The following is a 17462-nucleotide window of genomic DNA, read 5'->3' as shown; positions in this document are numbered from 1 at the left end:
TAATTATGTCGTTGAAATTTCCATCATTTAGCTTGCAGTCAATCCAAGATTCACTTCCAACAGTGGATCAGGTGAAAGAATCATTCTCTAAAGTGAATGCGGGAAAAACGGTAGATCACTTCAAAGAGTCAATTCAACCATTCGCCAACAAGACGACTCTGTTGATATCGACACAGTTGCAACAGCTTCAGCATTTAGCTGATCCAGATCCAAATGTTGAAGTAAGTCAACTTCCAGCTGATTATCTCGAGTTAGAAAAAAACTGTGATTTACTCTTGAATTTGTATACTGATTTAATTCAATTTTCTAATGACACTTATGCCAAGGTGAGTTATGATTACCCCCCTGGTAACTACGCATTGGCCAAAATTAGGGACTCGAACGTCGGGGGCATCTTGGGATCGAAGTTTCACCAATTGAAAAATGTCTCATCTCCTCAAGAGCTCGAGAAGATTTTAGTTGGAGGATCAGAGGAAGAGAACGTAAACATACAGACCACTTCTGCTAAGATTCCAAAAACATTATATGGTCATCTTTCCCTGGTTGCCGAGAAATATAGTAACGAGCTTCAAGCAACTTCGAGCCCTCTATCTTTGGCATTACTAAAGCTCAGCTCAAGCTATTTAGAAATCGCAAGTGCCAGACTAGATATGGATAAGAAGATAACGGATAATTTTGCAGGAGAGCTTCTTAATATATTGAATGAACAGTTCATCAAGGTCAATGAATTACGGAAGAAAGTTTACAGTGATCGTGCTGACTTCGACAATCTAAGAGCAAGATATGGCGAGGATGAAGAGAACGAAAATCTTATTGCGAAGGAAGATGAACTCGTTAGTGCAACTGAACTAGCAGTTTCAGAAATGAAGAAGCTTTTGAAGCCCTCGAAGAATGTTTCACTTTTGAAAGTATTCATTGACGCACAGAGAGAATGGTTTGAAGTTTCTGCTAAAAAGCTAGCTGATTTACTGAAGAGCATAGATGCTATCGAATTCAATGATGAAGAGGACGACGATGAATAGATTTATGCGGCAATGTTTGACGCGTTATGTGTAAGTGGTTATATATCATTTAATATTTAAGTAAAAACTCAAGATGTATTGTATTGTAGAAATAATGAGATGCGCTTTCAATTATAATAATCGAAAATAGATAAAAGTTATAATTGATTATAGTTACCTATTCTTGATATCTATATCTAGTGAGTTATATGTCAGGGACAGATAATCCTCATAAATTACAGCAGCCATCATATAATGACAAAAGAATTGTATTGAATAAAGCTAATTTGATAGAACCGATTACTAGACATCGAATACAAGACTCAATATTTTACAAACAACATCTTTATTTAACGAATGAAGCAACTATCTTACCTTGTATAGTGCGAGAAGTCAGATACATAGGGGGTGTCGATAGTAATACCCGTCCATGCCCATTTTTTTGTTGTCTATTACGATTACTTGAGCTAGAACCTCCGCCTGCTATTATTAGACTATATCTTGATCAATTGGGTTTTAATGAATTCAAATATTTGACTGCCCTTACACTAATGTACATTAGGTTTGCATGGTCCAATGAAGATATTTACAAGATCTTCGACAAGTACTATTCGGACTTCAGAAAGTTAAGGTTCCATTTGAAAACACCGATATTTAACGAACATAATATTGCAATAAAGTTTGAAGTACGTCATATGGATGAGTGGGTAGATTCCTTGTTATCAGAGGAGAGAATATTGGGATTAATTTTACCGAGGTTGGTTCCTCGATACAATCTAGTAGAAAAAAGGCTCTTGGAAGAACGAAAATACAACATAAGCAGCGATGAAGATGTGCTTGACCATGAGGAAAGTAGTTACGAAAGTGATAGTGACTGATTATGTAACATGCCACATCCAAATCCAAATCACATCTACATAGAACCTGTTAGTCTTGAAATGAAACTGAATTTAAAAAGCAAGACCAAGAGGTAAGATAAAAATAAAATAAAAGAAATAAATAAAATAAAAAATATAAAATGTGAAGAGTACACTAATGATTCGGTTAATAAATATTAAGAGGAGACGAAGGCTTCCTCCTTTAAGGTATTACCAAGACTATCCGAAACTGTCCTAATACTTAACCTCTTTATCTCCATTAAAATATTTATTTCTTTTCTGTTCAGTATATGAAATTTCATTATTTCTTCTAGACGCACTATTTATCGAATTTTTTTGTCGAGCTCTAATAAACAAATTCTTTCTCGATCAGTTTTTAGTTTCTTAATAAAGTATATGGAAGCTATGACAATAACGACCTTAGATATGTCAGAAAGTGCCAGGGGCACGGCATCGAAAACCAAATTACTATTCATATTCATTCTTTTCTTGTTATCTTTAGTGGCATTTGTTACCCAAACTGAATTTACATCACAAGCATATCAATCTGGATTTAAGGAGCCTATAATATTGTTATACATAACCCATGGTTTATGGTGGATATTATGGCCAATACAAGCATTCTTTGCATCAATATGGAAGACTTTGAGCAGGAAAAGAACTAGCTCGAAGGACCAAAGACGTGGCTATGAACGGTTATCTTCAGAAGCAGGACTTTTACAAGAACAGGAACTTCCCGTTGAGCCTCACACAAAATACACCAATAATGCTACTTATTTTAAAAGATGCATAATAAAACAAATCCGAAATGTGTATCATACATCTATTTTGATCTATGAGGCAAACGTGAATGGAGATAGATCAACGTCGAACCTTGAAAAATTGATCAATCAAAATCCGCGTTTGTCCACATCTTCCTCGATCACCAAATGCCTTAAATCATTCCTTGCAACTCCATCTTTTAAGTATCTCTTTAAGAAAACTTTTTTTATCACATTTATTTTGACAGTCGGTGGGATTACATGGTATGCTGCAATGGCACTTACATATGCATCAGATGTTACGGCTATCTATAACTGCTCTGCATTCACGGCTTATGCTTTTGCAATTCCTATTTTAAATGAAAGATTTTCCTTGTTGAAAGCTTCGTCTGTTGTGATAGCTTTGCTGGGTGTATTTATCGTGGCTTATTCTGGAGATAATGGGGATAAGAAAAATCAGGATTATCCTTACAGATTGTGGGGAAACATTATTGTTTCAATTGGTGCCATCATGTATGGTCTCTACGAGGTATTGTACAAGAAGTATGCGTGTATACCAGAACATTTAGCTAAAATAATCACACCACGGCGTCAACTGACATTTGCTAATTTCTTCATGTGTTTGATAGGGATTGCTACTTTTATTATACTACTGATTGGCATTCTATTCGTTGAAATATGCCATATTCATCATTTCAATTTTTTCGACTATGGCGACAAGACTAACAAAATATGGTTATTCATTACTGGATCCATTGTTTCCAATTTGATATTTTCCGCTTCCTTTTTATCCTTGATGGCATTAACGAGCCCTGTACTTTCTTCTGTGAGCTCACTATTAACTATATTTTTAATAGGGCTCGTAGAGTGGCTAATGTTTGGAAACGAATTGAGCATGCAACAATTTTTAGGTAACTCCTTAGTTATCGTCGGTTTTGTATTATTAACTACTGCCTCATGGAAGGAAATAAGTGAAGGAAATGAACAAGATGTCATGGAAACAGCCAGCACCATGTCATTTCCTATCAGTACCTCTGATGAACAAGAACAATCCGTATAATATTAGTGATTTTAAGTATGACTTTTACATAGACTGCATAAAAGTTTAGGACATATAAAACGTTTATTATCTCCAATTTTGCCTCCAAACATCCCAATACTATCGAATCATGACGTTAGAAAAAGATAATACTGATGATGCCTTCAAAGGTATAATGAAGAATTTGAATATAGATTATTCTCTATTCAAAACCTATAACACCAATTTTGGCGAACTTTCGTTAAAAGAATTAGGAACGGTCAAGCAAGAGATAGAAGCCCAATTGAACCTTTTGTTTGATGTTTTAAAAACCCAATACAATGCAAATATGCAGACACCATTATTGACCCCAGATGGATTTCCCAGAAATGATGTAGATGTTGTTGGTATCAGACTCGTCAGAGTAAAGATAATAAGATTAAGAGTTGAACATAAAGAAGTTTTGACTTTGTTACATGAGCACCTCGTTAGCCATTTTGAAAACCAAACAGTTGATGACAATACAGAAATGGAAGTCGATACACCCAGTGAACCACTAAAGGAGACTCATAGCATCCCATTTGCGGCTGTGCAAGAGGTTATTGAAGGTAGTCCTGCTCAAGTTTCGGGCTTAAAAGAGGGGGATAAAATAATTCTTTTTGATGACATAAACGTTGGAAACCACAAAAAATTGGCTGACGTTTTATTGAAAGTTCGTACAAACATTGATAAAGCCATTCGAGTTGAAATTCTAAGGGGTAGTAAAAATTTGACCTTAGAACTTACTCCCACTAATAACTGGAATGGCCAGGGACTTCTAGGATGCAAAATAATACCCCTTTAGTGTCAAGAGCCCAATATGATCAACATGATAATTTTGAAAATCATTAATATTATCCCTCATTGTTAATATAATTCATATACTTGTATTTAGGCTGCATAAACTATCCTCCATGTAAAGTACTAGTAAATGTAAATATGTCACCGTTTTCTATTACATATTCTTCTTTCTCCTCCAACTCCCAGTCCGTGTCATTTATGAGTACCAATATACCTGGACGTACCGTGTCATCTTCTATAAAGACAGGTATGTCCTTTGGATCACTGATGACAGTTTGTGTAATATACTCTATCAAATCTTTCAAAGTCGCTTCACCCTCTTCTTTAGGCATAATAAGCTTATGCTCTCTGATGTTTTCTGATATAACATCCAAGCCTCCTAGAAACTCTACTTTGACTTTTACTCCCATGTTCTTGTAGTTATTTAATCTATCAAAATTTTTTGCAAGAAGCTGAAGTTAAAGTTTTCAAACTATCACAAAGTGCGCACTTAATCCTGAAAAATTCAACACGTATAATCTTTCCACGAAATCGATAAATACATAGATAGCCATTTAGTAAAGTTGATTGAGATGCTTAAACAATTTTCAATTGTATTGGGAATTTGTCTCTTAGCGATTACGAATGGAGTCGTAGGCTCTATTTTGAAAACGCCTACGGCATTGGTGGTTTTCGACCCCATTTTTGATAACCTTGAAGATCTCTCTTCGGTGGATAGTAACATACTCGGCATGATTAAACACCTAAAGGAAAAATATGAGGTACAATTCAAGCCATATTCTGATGAAGATCTAAGTCTCTTCGAAGAAGGGGATAGGAAGTTTGAGCACTTAGTGTTATTGCCGCCTTCTAAAAAGGCTATTGTTTCGAAGAAGACTTTCAACCAGCACCAATTGCTCGAATTTATCAACAATGAAGGGAATATATTTGTCGTGGGGGACTCCAGATCTGCCTTGCCTGAAGAAATCAGAAGCTTCTTGAATGAACTAGGAATATACCCTTCGCCAAAAAATTTCAAGTTAATTGATCATTTCAATACAGTGAACGGTAAAGTCCAATTGACAGAGAAGAACGTCGAAAATTCAAGAATTCTTAAATCTTTAAATGTTGAGTATGATGGCTCCGCTGCCTTAATTTCAAACAATGAGATGTTGTTTCCTATTATAAGAAGCTCTAAGACTGCTTTTTCCTCGGATGCACAAGAAGTTATTTCTCAGCAATCAACATGGAGCTTCGGAGAGCAGGGATTTATGGCAGTTGGTATGCAAGCATTGAATAATGCCAGATTGGTTTGGGTCGGGTCACCTTCTTTAGTATGTAACGACTTACTTGATTGGACTTTCCAAGAAAAGAACGTCTTGAAATTAAAGTTTGTGCAACATTTCAAAAGCGAAGTACCAGAAATTGTCAATCCGTCATTGTACCGTATAACTGATCCGGTCACATATACAATTGGTGTTTCAGAACTTGTAAATGGCAGTTGGGTTCCATTCACCGTTAAAGATATTGAAGATACGCTACAATTATCGTTCAAAATGCTTGACCCTTACCAAAGGCTTAACTTGCAACCATTAGGTCCTGTAGCATCAACAGAAGGAAGTAACGAGTTAGACGCATATGCGTATTTTGTGCAATTCAAAATTCCTGACCATCATGGTATGTTTACTTTTGAGCTAGACTTCAAAAGACATGGTTTGTCATACATTTTGGATAAGAAAGTAGTACCTGTAAGACATTTGGCAAATGATGAATATAAGAGATCGTGGGATATACCTAATTCATGGTTGTATGTTGCTAGTGCTGTTTTAGTTGTCTTGTCTTGGCTTGCATTCATCGTCAATTATATATACATCGGAAACGTAAATTACAAGAAAAAGAATATTTAGTATGTCATATATTGCTTAATTAGATAGAAGACAGAACAAAAAAAGATCTCAGATTCTCAGACGTTAAGGTCAGATTTTTACTAATTTTAGAGTCGTAATCTATTCCTAATGGACTATCCCAATCTGGTTTTCCTAATTCGCAGTCGCAAAATAAATCAACCACATCATTAGTTGCACATTCAATTTCATAAGTCTCATTCTGCAAAAGAATATGAATCTCTTCATATCTTTCGAAATCAGAGTCAGTCAAAAATTTTTGTTTTGTTTTATCCCACTTTGCTCTTCTGCTTTTTGGATAGCAAGACAAATATTTAGGTTTCAAAAGTACTTGGCCAATATTACCTTTGTTAATTGTGCACTGTGTCGAGCCGCTAATAGACTTACTTTTAGTTATAGAAATACCAAGGCTAGCTGCAACTGAAAAGGTAAAAACAGAAACAGTCACGCCGAGATTCTCTTCTAAGGTATGAGAAACCGATTTGGAGGTAGTGAGACTGTAGGCGAAGGTTATAGATCCCAGATTTCCATATTCTTGAGATTGGCAAGAACTAACAGGTATGTAACCTGGGTATTCTACTTTATTTTCATTATCATAAGCGAATTCGGTCCACTCTGTCCGTCCTTGAGATACTTTCTTTGCCAGCTTCTTGTATGGAAGCTTGAATTTAGGACGACGAGCTTGATGAGTCTTTAATTGTTCTGAAACTTCAGCCTTCTTTGTTAATAATTCAGGAATAACCGGAGACATAAAAGTGTTTGTATCTTTTATAAAGAAAACCACATCTATATATTTTTCACTATTCAAGATGTGGCCATAGTTGTCAATCATTTCTTGTTTATTTTTGACATTTATAATCTTTGTATTTGATTTCTTTTCATCAGTATCAGAGTTCCTTCCAAAGAAGTCATTGCCAATATCTGATTTCTCTAATTTAGTAAGCGAAAGGGCCCTTCTATAACTAGGAAAACAGCAACTGTTTGAAATGAAGAGTATACAACTAGTAATAACTAGTATCTGCTTGAAATTTAATAACATCAAATTTTATTCGAAGGAAATAAGGAAGTTCATACTTTTCTATGAATAGAAGAATTGTTTGGATATATATATACCAGCTATACATTTAAGATATGTTGGTCATTACAAAGTTTTAAGAATAGTTGCAAATTTAGGCATTGCAAAAATTTATTAAGCTGTAAACGTAACCTGCAAAATGATATTTTTGAGCTCGAAAAAGATTTCCGATTTACCAAATAAGTTTCCAGGTAAGTATCAAATGAAGATAGGGTTGATAGAGCTTAGTCATGCCAGAATCGGATGAAGAAAGAAAGCGTTCTGAGGATCAGAAAGCCCAAGTTTTGCAGCATCAGTATAACAGATATCAAGAGACTATGACTGAATTACAAACACAGTTATCTACCTTCGTATCCCAAATTCAAGAACATCAACTCGTGGATAAATCCTTAACAGCAATCCCTCCACAGTCTAGAAATAATCGAAAATGCTTTAAAATGATAGGTGGAGTTTTAGTTTCGAAGAGCGTGGACGATGTGATAAAACTCTTAGATGGCGAGATCAAGGGATTAGAAGCCCAGCAAAAGAAGACAGAGAAGGTGTTACTCGATACAAGAAAGGAGATGGAGAGCTGGATGAAAACAAACAATGTAAAGATCGTTAGAGGTGCTAATTAAAATCGATTATAGATATTATTGTTGATAAAATATACATAGAAAACATCATGATTTTGGAATACAAAATTTTCTTTTTTCTTCTTTTTTGAAGGAAGATTATACGGATATAGTTTTCAAGTATTCAACGCGAGCAGTATTTGGTCTTCCTAAGTCCCGGTTTATTGCTTCCCATTTGGGTTCATCCTTGAACAACCTGACAGCCTTTACATATTTTAAATCACTTGACAAGGTAAAGCGATGATATATACCCGCAGGTAAGATTAACAAGTCATGAGGAGATAATTTCGCCCTTATCCATTTGTCATCTTTATCCCTGACGTCAAAGTAGCCTTCACCATCAACTATGTATCTAATTTCTTCATCCTCATGGAGGTGTTCCTTGTAGAATTGCTTCATTTTATTGTTGTACGCTTCCAAGTCGCCGCCGAAAGAATCCAAGTTTAAATTGACGACATCTCTGTTTTTATAATTCCTCTCTTCAGCTAACTTATCCAACTCCTTAGTTGACTCAATCTTTTTATATATAACCCCAATCGCCTCCAACTGAGCTAATGATACATCTTTTCCAGAATTATGTGCTTCAGTGAAGTCATCAGGCGTATCGTTATTATCGTGATAATAAAACTCTACCATTCTTTTGCAAGTTTATTAGGTTTAAAATCAAAAGTCCTATTCTTACTTTGGTAAGTATTCTTCGTTTAAAGCACGTTTTATAGTACTATCTATTCTGATGTTCTCAGGTAAGCCATTTGATGATGATCTCGCGACATTTCATGTGGCTCTCTCCCATAAAAGATTCAGCCACAGATAAAGCTCAAATAACTCATATAGTACATTACTGTTGATATCAGCAGAAGATACTACCGAACATAGCATTTACAGAGTGCGCTGTTTTCATTATGTGACCAGTTTAGCAATTCAGTAATGATTGTTCTGTATTCGTAATGACGACATTTCGACAAGTTGAACTCATTTAGTAGAATTGGAAACCATTGAACAGTTATCTTAATAGAACTGACAGCCCCATTAACCTTTATTCCCGATTAGAGGCATCATAGTCTTTTAGTTGATTATTTGGTGAGCGACATTTTTGGTATATTTTGTAGTCTCTTTCTGGGCCCGCTATCAAAAAAAAAAAAAGGACGAAAATTATCAATACTTTATCGAACGGAGAAACACAAAGATGTACAATAATTCGAGTACTAATAATGGGTCTAATGGAAACAATGGACGGCCCTATAGCAATCGAAACAATGAAAAATCGGGTCTTTATAACCACAACATGGAACAACAGCTTGCATCACAAGAAAAGAAAACCGCTCATAGACGAACGGTTGATCATGGAAATAATATGGGTCGCTGGTATATAAACAGAAGCATGGGTCTTACTGAATATCCGATTGGTAAAATCAGACCTGAATCCTCTTACCTTATAGATTTATTACCACCTCCAGCATATGCAACATCAAATAAGAATAACATGGGAATTTTGGACGTCCAAACCAAATTTGTTCATCTTTCCTCAAATAAAGCGAAGCATTCTATCAATACTGTCAAATGGACACCTGAAGGAAGAAGACTATTGGTTGCATCTCATAGCGGAGAATTTACAGTGTGGAATGGAATGACTTTTAATTTTGAAACTATCATGCAAGCTCACGACCTGGCTATTTTAGCCTTGAATTACTCACACAATGATGAGTGGCTCTTAAGTGGAGATCAAGCTGGAACTATCAAGTATTGGCAGCCCAATTTCAATAATGTCAATATAATTAATGGTCACACTGATGGTATCCGAGACATAGCATTTTCACCTAACGACTCTAAATTTTTAACATGCTCTGACGACTCCACCTTAAAAATTTGGAATTTTAACAACGGTAAGGAGGAGAGAAGTTTAGTCGGACACCATTGGGATGTAAAATCTGCGGATTGGCATCCTAATTTGGGTCTCATAGTGTCAGGATCCAAGGATAATTTGATTAAACTATGGGACCCCAGAACAGCATCCTGCGTCACAACTCTTCATGGTTTTAAACATACTATAACTAAGACAAGATTTCAATCCAGTGGTACGAAGAGATTGTTAGCATCAGTTTCTCGAGATAGATCGTGTAGAGTATTTGATTTGAGAACGATGAAAGATATCCTTGTATTACGAGATCATGAGACTGATTTATCTTGTGTTTCTTGGAATCCCATACATCTGTCTATGTTGACCACAGCTGCATATAATGGTTCTTTGAATCATTACTTGTTAGACTCATATATACCAGATAAAAATGAAAATTCATCTACTGAATGCGTGCATAAGATTCCGTATGCTCATGAAAAAGCTATTCATGCAATTGACTACCACCCATTGGGACATTTGATGTGTACCGCAGGTGCTGATAGAACAGCTAGATTTTGGTCTAGAGCGAGACCAAATGACCCAATGTCATTCAAGGACGCTTTGTACACTGATCAAAAAGTTGGTGCTTGGTATTATGCTATAAATAATAATATAAATGCAGTAATAGAACCTGCCGAGAATAATAATAATGTTGTGAATAGAGAGGCCAACGAGAACCTGCTACTTAATTTGCCAGGTTTAAATAATCTTCCTGTTGATAACTCTAACAACTGGGGTAGCATACCTGGTTTACGTGGTCATTAACTATCTCAGGAAGGATGTATAGAATCAATGAATATACTAGAATCAAATGTTTATGCCTATTTATGCTGCTTGTTTAAGGTTAAAAATTCTATTTACAATGCCCTCTTATTTTGGCTTGTATATTACTGGGTTCGAGTCCTTTTCTTCCCATCTTTTAGCGCGGGCTCTTCCAATAGCAGAATAAAGTTGAAGTATATTACTGACTTCAGATGTATCTATCTCTCCATTCTTCTTTGGCGAAGTGAATTTCGCATTCGACTTCTTCATTCTCTTTTCGAAAGTACTTGCAATCATACCGGACATTGAAGATAATATATCCAAATATTTTTTAGGATCTGGTTTGCACTTAGTAATCGTGTATTTAATCCTCCATTTCTGGTCTTTAGAATGAGGGTAAGGGTGTGTATGTGCCGCTATTGTAGCATCATTACCAAATAAATGTTCCACATCAACGACATAAGACAATAGTTTATGTTTTGAAGTCAGTTCATTGAAAGAGTTAAGTTTGTCTCGGTGGGCTGTTAGATTTTTCAACCTTTGTTCTTGAGTGATATCCTCTTTGAAACTAGTTTTGAAAACAGATGGAAATTTTTGTAGTTCTGCGACCTCATCTGTATGTAAAGGTACGACGAAAACATGTAATCGATGTTTTTGTGTACTAGGAGACTTTAAGGATTTCATTACGACTCTGAATGGAGATGGATCTTCAATGTCGCCTATAATTGTCTTTAGTAAGCTTTCCCAAATCTCTATGGACATTTTGAACTGAAAATCAGCAATATATGAAGGTAAATCGTCATTCACTTTTTCGAGGTTTTGAACATTATGATATCTAAGCTTTCCTATCCTTTCATGGTTATAAAAAACATTGTCTATTTCACTCAAAGGTAGATACTGAAACCCAAAAAAAGAATTGATATTATGATATGCTATGAAAATCCCATCCATCTGGCCGATCCTTGCTTGAAACCCATACTTCAAAAGAGCCCCTGTCCTAATTAAGTCTTTAAATTCTCTCTCAAACGATTCAACATCTCCATTTAATTTCCATATTTGGTAAGTGTTATTTGCCAAGTCAGGATTTCCACTATCATACCTGATAGCACAGACCGCTCTTGTTTTGAGATCAAAAGTACCATTTCCTGGTAACCTTTCATCATAGCAATCTAACTGTGATCTCATTAGGAAACTGCCATATGTCGCATAGTTGTATACATTCTGGGGTTTGGGATTATTAACTTCCTCAGTTTTATACAGTAATTTATACTTGTCAAACTCGTTTTCCTCAGTAGTCAATAGAGTCTCCAAACAGTGACCCATAGCTGAAAGTAAAATCTCTGTATCAGCTGATTTATCAGATTCAACAGAGTATATTAATTCGCCAGTCTCATCATTAGTACCCCGTGGAAAAACTATCACACTGCTAGCCAACTTCTCAATAGCTCCTGAGAACTTAGGGAAATTGAACCTCTGCTCTGAAGCGGGATTATAGTTATTTAATAAATAATAGAATTGTGTTAATGATGAAGTCATAGAGGACGTCGAAGAGTAAAATTTCTTGTTATTCTCTCTCGCGACCTTTAACAAGACTTCGTCTTTTGATACACTAACAAATGCTTCTATAGCATCAAAATTAAAATCTTCAATTTTGATTATTTTTTTCAAGTATGGAGTAAAATTGTAAATCCTTGTCCTAGGGTCTTGTAAGAAATGTACTCCAGGTGAAAACAATGTTCTATCCAAGTTATGAGACAACTTCGCTATTCTGGCTGTATCTAAGTCTTGTATCTGCTCTACTTGTTCTGCTTCCGATGCATATGTGGTGAGAAATTCAACTTTTCTTTTGGATTGCTGGGACTCCTTAGGCTTCGCTGAGCTCTCCTTTGGTAGAAATTTCGATGATTTTGCTGCTTTATTATACTGAATTTTATAATCCGGGCTCTTATATCTCAACGAAGAATGCAAAGCAGGTGAACCATTTGCTTTCTGCTTGTCGTCTTTCTTAAACCCTTGTGGTTTTGGACCTGATCTCGATTCCTTTTTCAAAGCCTTTTTGATCTCAGGTGTCAAAATATGCTTATTGAGATCATGAGTATACCTTTGGCTTGTTTTGAACCTGGACGACAAATCAAGATCTTCATCTAACGTAGCAATTTCCTGGTCCGTGACCTTTAGTTTAGAAGTATGTTTTAACGCATTTGACAAATCTACTCTTTTTATCTTTTCAATGTTGTCGCCGGATAACAAGTATTTCAGTGAACTGAAAGATCTCAATAGCGCACCCCCTTTTGTATCTGACCCTTTACTCCCCCACGCCAGTTGCTTGATCTGTCTCCAAAAAGCAAACATCAGTCCTCTTGAATGTGATCTGAATGGAGATAATATTACCGTTTTCCTATAGAGAACATGTAAATGGCACAGATCATCGCCAAATGGTTCTCCGTGCACGACCTATATAAATTCCAGCAGATAACGAAAAGCTTGGATTAGTATTATCAAGAGTGAAAAGAACTTATAAAATTACAGTGGCATTATATGTCCTAAAGACTTAATAGCTTCATTTACCATAGAAAAGAACACGAAGAAGTAAAAAATGCGTACAGACCCAAAAAAGTTGAAAAGGCTGCCCTTGTCCTAAAGTTAGGGGATGAGTCGAAGTCATATCTCAGTGATACATTAATTGTATAATCGTCTGTCCAATTCTCTTAATACATTAGCAACAGATTGTACCTCAACCTGCATGCCTCGAGTAGTCAACTTTCCGACTAACGTGCTAAAATCAACCGAATTAAATTTCTTATGTCTCGATAATGTCTTGTAAGCATCAGAACACGGAATGAATATACCTGACGGTGTTGTTGTATTCGAGGAAGCCAGGTCACGGCGCTGATCGGAAGCGATTGTAGAAACAGATCCATTCGGAGTTGAAGACGATGATGCAGACACGGGACTACTTGCTGATTCTTTACCTATCTTACTTGCAACTGTTGTACAAAAAAGGGTTGACATTGGATCCATTTGACATTGCTCGCATGTTCCTGGATTCCCTGTGCATCCACTCGGCTTCTTGGAAGGCTCTTGAGTTTTTATTGAATCAGCATCTCCAGTGTCGCAAGGAGTTGCTACCACTGAGCCGTTGCTTCTTGTAGTAGGATTAACAACAGTTGGAACTGCTCCTGGTGTCAAATTTGTGATGTCTCTAATTTCGACAGAGGGACCAGGGTGCATTACCGGTAAAGGAACCTTTGGTATTGTATCAGTATTCAATTGAATTGGGGGTAATGCAGGCTTTGCTTCCACGTCTTCCGTTAAGTCTTGATTCAAAGAATCATTTAATCTAGCAGCTTCCTTCGCTGCTTCTCTGCAAACACATGGGGTATCGTCACTACAAAAGCCGCAATTTTCTACCGGTGAAGACGCATTAAATTTTCCTGAATTATCGTCTCTCTTCAGCAAACTTGCAAATATTTGATTATTACTATTCGACTCTCTTCTTTTTATTCTTACTTCAGAAATTGTTTTTTTGATCGCAAACTGATTTGTAAAATCTATTTCAGAGTTTTGCTCCTCTATTTTTCTTTTTTTCCTGAGGGGAACAGCTTCCTTTGGACTAAATGTTCGTAACGTTTCCTCCAATGTTATCTTTGCATTCACTTTGGGATTTGAGCTCTTCAATCCGACAGTTTCGCAAAGGCACTCTTCTTTTTGACACACACCACAATCAAAATTCGAATCTTCTAGCATGTTTCTTTCATGTCCATTCAATCTATCAGGAGAGTGACTGCTCGTCAAGGGTGTGAATGAGGAGTTGTTGTTATTATTGTTGTTATTGTTGCTGCTGCGGAGCGAATAGCCGTGACGCATCGTCCCAACTATGGGAGGGGAGTCCACCGATGGAGCAGGAGACAACTGCTGCACCGAATATGATGAGCTCGCTGGAGACTGACCTGACTGATTACCTGGAGAATTGGTATTAAATAGAGGTCGCGGCAAAGTCTGATGGCTCTCCAGTTGAAACTTGGACGATTCGGGTTGTCTGAGCTCATTCAAGTCACTTCTTATTTGCTCTAGTGATTTTAATAAAAATTGATTATCAGACTTTAATCTACTAATGGTGTTTACTAGACCCATTTCCTTAACCTCTTTTTCTTTTTCCACTTCCATCAATTTCTCTTCCAACTCCTGAACCCTTGTTGCTCTTCTTTCTCTAAAGGCTCTTTGAGCAGCTCGATTCTGTGCCTTGCGTTTAGAGGCAGGAGTATCAACACTTGGCTTCCGGCCAGGCTTTGGTCTTGGTGGCAATACCCACTCTTTTGAAGTTATTATTTGTTTGACAGCTCCAGTGCTTTTGGCGATACCATTAAGCACATCTGATCCCCCACCGCTAACGCCATTATTAGAGCTTCGCCCCTGAGATGGAGGAGACGTTGCTGAACCTAAAGCTGGAGGTGAAGGAGCTATGTTAGGCTTTGGCGTAATAGCTGGACCTTTGGTTGACATCAGTCCTTTCTTCCTCAATGGCGGTATATCCTGAGTTCGAAGTATAACCCTTAGTTGTAAATCTGATGTGAATAGTCCCTCTTTTAGACTTTAGTTTAAAAAAAAATCTAAAAGAAAAGATGCTCACTTGAAGATAGATCTGATAAATTTTGTCTTTTCCATCAGCCAATTTCGAGTTGACCAATTAAATTGAGTCAAAAAGTACACAAAACAGTAAGGCTTAGTTGTTAGCAAATAAAAAGCTTACCAAGAAAATACTCCCGCTAAAGCCTATTCTAGAACGTTTCTTAAAGATCAACTATGTAATGTGATAAGCTTCCTTTATGAGACTGACTTCTTAATGATTTTTCGAATACTTTTGATATTCTTCTTCAAAATTAAAAGAAAAAACGATAAACCTCCCGCTTTAAGTGCGGATATCTTTTAACGCACTCGAGTCAATAGTTTAACGAATTTAGATACCAGATGCTTCTCCGAGGTAAAGATTTCAAGCCAATAACAATGTAGTCTTGATAATAGTTATCTTCTTGGTGACGCCGATGACGAAAAGTGCATTATGATTTTTAATAATAAATGGTCGGAAATTATACAGTACCGATATCGGCATTCATTTCGTTTCAATATATACACACGTACAATAGACTTAATAATTACAAAAGTCGTTCTAGAGTTTCGAAAAACTGGAACGGGCTATAAATTGCTTCAATCATGTAGCATCATTTGAAGTCGATCGATCAAGAAAAGTAAGCCACTTTTTCTCTATTGGACCATCTTGAACATTAATAGTTCAGTTACCGCCATTTTGGGCACGTTCAGCTTGTATCCTTGCTATCTCTTCAGGTGAAGGACCACCTTCAGTCATAAGCTTGTTCAAGGTCACTTTACCAAATTCATCTTTTAATTTTTGTTCTTCTTCCATTATCTTGCCAGCATTCTCCTTGAGATATCTTTGAAAGTGTTCATATTGTAAGTGTCCGTGCTCTCTAATGATATCTAATGGAAATTTGGGTTCCTTGTTGATAGTATTTTGTGGAACACCCAAAACAGAAGCTAAAAGGTTACCGGCGTTTGGTCTATTGCTGCTGTTTAACAAATGTTTATTTTCCTCCCTCCATTTCTGCCTCAATTTTGCTTCTCTCTCAGTGTACTCTTCTATAATATGACTTTTGTCCTTGAAAGAAGTGATTATTGGCCTTACATCTTTGATGTTCTGTGTAGCAAGATATTCCAAGAAAGGAATCAATCTAATCAATGTATCATCGGGAGAACCGTCCCACGGTTTTAATTCGATAGCATTCTCTGGTTGCAAAGCAAAGGCATCCTCATTAATGTCAACGAGAACTGTTTTAGATAAATCACGGTTGAGTAAGGATAAGTCCTTTATCAACTTTCCATCCTTATATCTGCATGCTTCTCTGAATAGAGCATATGACACATAAGCATGGAGTGGATCTAACTTGGTAATAGTATTTTCGGAATACATTTGATAATTAGACGAGAAGATCACAATTTCATAGTAAGTAGAGAGATAACCCAAGAAATAGTCCAAACCCGGTCTTTTAGCGGTTCTCCAGCCATTCTTGGTATCCCAACTTGAATGAATCAAAAGATCATCTAATGTCAATACCAAAGTTAATGGTCTTCTATAAGGTTCAGGTGCAGGTGGTGGTAGTAAATTTTCAAAGGCAGGTTCACTAAAAAAGGTAAAAAGCGAGGACATCCTCTTACTCAAACGACCATAAATCGACGACACGGCGTATCCATTTGGGATATCGTCACCCGAAACGCTCTTCTGTTCCTCTTCGGAATCCCAATCTCTACTCAAGTATCCTACCCCCGCAATACCTCCAATTAAAGTTGCCAAATAAAACAAATTAGCATACTTTTCACGCTGTTTATCTTTTGAAGTTTGGCTCCTTCTTCTTCTAGAAGAACGTGAACCTTCGTGCGATGATTTCTGCCATTCGCCGTCCTTTTCCTCTTTCGGCTTCTCGTGTACTCCTTCAAACCCAGATTTGGCTAATAAATCATCATCTAAAATACTTTGCGGTTTCTGTGGCTTTTCAGATTTCTTGCCTTCATCTTTGGTAGAATATAGCCTTGAAGTGCGCAACGTACTGGCGACAACTCTGGAGTTAAGAGGTCTAACTGGCCCACAGAGTGAACCTCTGAGAGCTCTGGTAAGCATGGTTGTACCTCTAAGCATTCCTAATGGGAGCTTTCGCTAATA

At 36.7% G+C, this 17462-nt stretch overlaps 13 protein-coding genes across 13 annotated transcripts; 7 read left to right on the top strand and 6 right to left on the bottom strand.

Annotated features, from left to right (window-relative positions):
- Window positions 1–5: 5 nt before the first annotated feature.
- On the top strand, window positions 6–1022 carry PRCAT00002566001 (uncharacterized protein; the record flags this gene model as incomplete). The annotated part of the gene is made up of 1 exon (XM_062952436.1): window positions 6–1022. The coding sequence occupies one exon, from the start codon at window positions 6–8 to the stop codon at window positions 1020–1022; it is 1017 nt and encodes a 338-aa protein (XP_062809339.1).
- Window positions 1023–1210: 188 nt separating this feature from the next.
- FGR16 (U4/U6-U5 snRNP complex subunit) lies at window positions 1211–1879 on the top strand (the record flags this gene model as incomplete). Its single annotated transcript, XM_062952435.1, has 1 exon — window positions 1211–1879. One exon carries the CDS (start codon window positions 1211–1213, stop codon window positions 1877–1879), a length of 669 nt encoding a protein of 222 aa, XP_062809338.1.
- A 396-nt stretch (window positions 1880–2275) lies between these two features.
- PRCAT00002564001 (mannosylinositol phosphorylceramide synthase regulatory subunit) lies at window positions 2276–3700 on the top strand (the record flags this gene model as incomplete). The annotated part of the gene is made up of 1 exon (XM_062952434.1): window positions 2276–3700. The coding sequence occupies one exon, from the start codon at window positions 2276–2278 to the stop codon at window positions 3698–3700; it is 1425 nt and encodes a 474-aa protein (XP_062809337.1).
- Window positions 3701–3809: 109 nt separating this feature from the next.
- Window positions 3810–4502, top strand: PRCAT00002563001 (uncharacterized protein; the record flags this gene model as incomplete). The annotated part of the gene is made up of 1 exon (XM_062952433.1): window positions 3810–4502. The coding sequence occupies one exon, from the start codon at window positions 3810–3812 to the stop codon at window positions 4500–4502; it is 693 nt and encodes a 230-aa protein (XP_062809336.1).
- A 100-nt stretch (window positions 4503–4602) lies between these two features.
- On the bottom strand, window positions 4603–4908 carry PRCAT00002562001 (ubiquitin-related modifier; the record flags this gene model as incomplete). The annotated part of the gene is made up of 1 exon (XM_062952431.1): window positions 4603–4908. One exon carries the CDS (start codon window positions 4906–4908, stop codon window positions 4603–4605), a length of 306 nt encoding a protein of 101 aa, XP_062809335.1.
- Window positions 4909–5070: 162 nt separating this feature from the next.
- Window positions 5071–6384, top strand: WBP1 (dolichyl-diphosphooligosaccharide-protein glycotransferase; the record flags this gene model as incomplete). The annotated part of the gene is made up of 1 exon (XM_062952430.1): window positions 5071–6384. The coding sequence occupies one exon, from the start codon at window positions 5071–5073 to the stop codon at window positions 6382–6384; it is 1314 nt and encodes a 437-aa protein (XP_062809334.1).
- A 19-nt stretch (window positions 6385–6403) lies between these two features.
- PRCAT00002560001 (uncharacterized protein) lies at window positions 6404–7420 on the bottom strand (the record flags this gene model as incomplete). Its single annotated transcript, XM_062952429.1, has 1 exon — window positions 6404–7420. The coding sequence occupies one exon, from the start codon at window positions 7418–7420 to the stop codon at window positions 6404–6406; it is 1017 nt and encodes a 338-aa protein (XP_062809333.1).
- A 266-nt stretch (window positions 7421–7686) lies between these two features.
- PRCAT00002559001 (tubulin-binding prefolding complex subunit) lies at window positions 7687–8073 on the top strand (the record flags this gene model as incomplete). Its single annotated transcript, XM_062952428.1, has 1 exon — window positions 7687–8073. The coding sequence occupies one exon, from the start codon at window positions 7687–7689 to the stop codon at window positions 8071–8073; it is 387 nt and encodes a 128-aa protein (XP_062809332.1).
- Window positions 8074–8169: 96 nt separating this feature from the next.
- PRCAT00002558001 (acireductone dioxygenase (Ni2+-requiring)) lies at window positions 8170–8706 on the bottom strand (the record flags this gene model as incomplete). Its single annotated transcript, XM_062952427.1, has 1 exon — window positions 8170–8706. One exon carries the CDS (start codon window positions 8704–8706, stop codon window positions 8170–8172), a length of 537 nt encoding a protein of 178 aa, XP_062809331.1.
- Window positions 8707–9256: 550 nt separating this feature from the next.
- On the top strand, window positions 9257–10732 carry PRCAT00002557001 (cleavage polyadenylation factor subunit; the record flags this gene model as incomplete). The annotated part of the gene is made up of 1 exon (XM_062952426.1): window positions 9257–10732. The coding sequence occupies one exon, from the start codon at window positions 9257–9259 to the stop codon at window positions 10730–10732; it is 1476 nt and encodes a 491-aa protein (XP_062809330.1).
- Window positions 10733–10837: 105 nt separating this feature from the next.
- Window positions 10838–13081, bottom strand: PET127 (Pet127p; the record flags this gene model as incomplete). The annotated part of the gene is made up of 1 exon (XM_062952425.1): window positions 10838–13081. One exon carries the CDS (start codon window positions 13079–13081, stop codon window positions 10838–10840), a length of 2244 nt encoding a protein of 747 aa, XP_062809329.1.
- Window positions 13082–13408: 327 nt separating this feature from the next.
- On the bottom strand, window positions 13409–15232 carry HAP43 (Hap43p; the record flags this gene model as incomplete). The annotated part of the gene is made up of 1 exon (XM_062952424.1): window positions 13409–15232. The coding sequence occupies one exon, from the start codon at window positions 15230–15232 to the stop codon at window positions 13409–13411; it is 1824 nt and encodes a 607-aa protein (XP_062809328.1).
- Window positions 15233–16019: 787 nt separating this feature from the next.
- On the bottom strand, window positions 16020–17438 carry TIM50 (protein translocase subunit; the record flags this gene model as incomplete). Its single annotated transcript, XM_062952423.1, has 1 exon — window positions 16020–17438. One exon carries the CDS (start codon window positions 17436–17438, stop codon window positions 16020–16022), a length of 1419 nt encoding a protein of 472 aa, XP_062809327.1.
- Window positions 17439–17462: the final 24 nt, after the last annotated feature.

Source organism: Priceomyces carsonii, assembly GCF_900007245.1.
Source record: "Priceomyces carsonii strain CBS4050 genome assembly, scaffold: Debaryomyces_carsonii_scaffold_3, whole genome shotgun sequence".
NCBI lineage: Eukaryota > Fungi > Ascomycota > Pichiomycetes > Serinales > Debaryomycetaceae > Priceomyces > Priceomyces carsonii.
The sequence above is the reverse complement of the archived record's forward strand: the minus strand, read 5'-3'. Positions and strand labels throughout refer to the sequence as shown.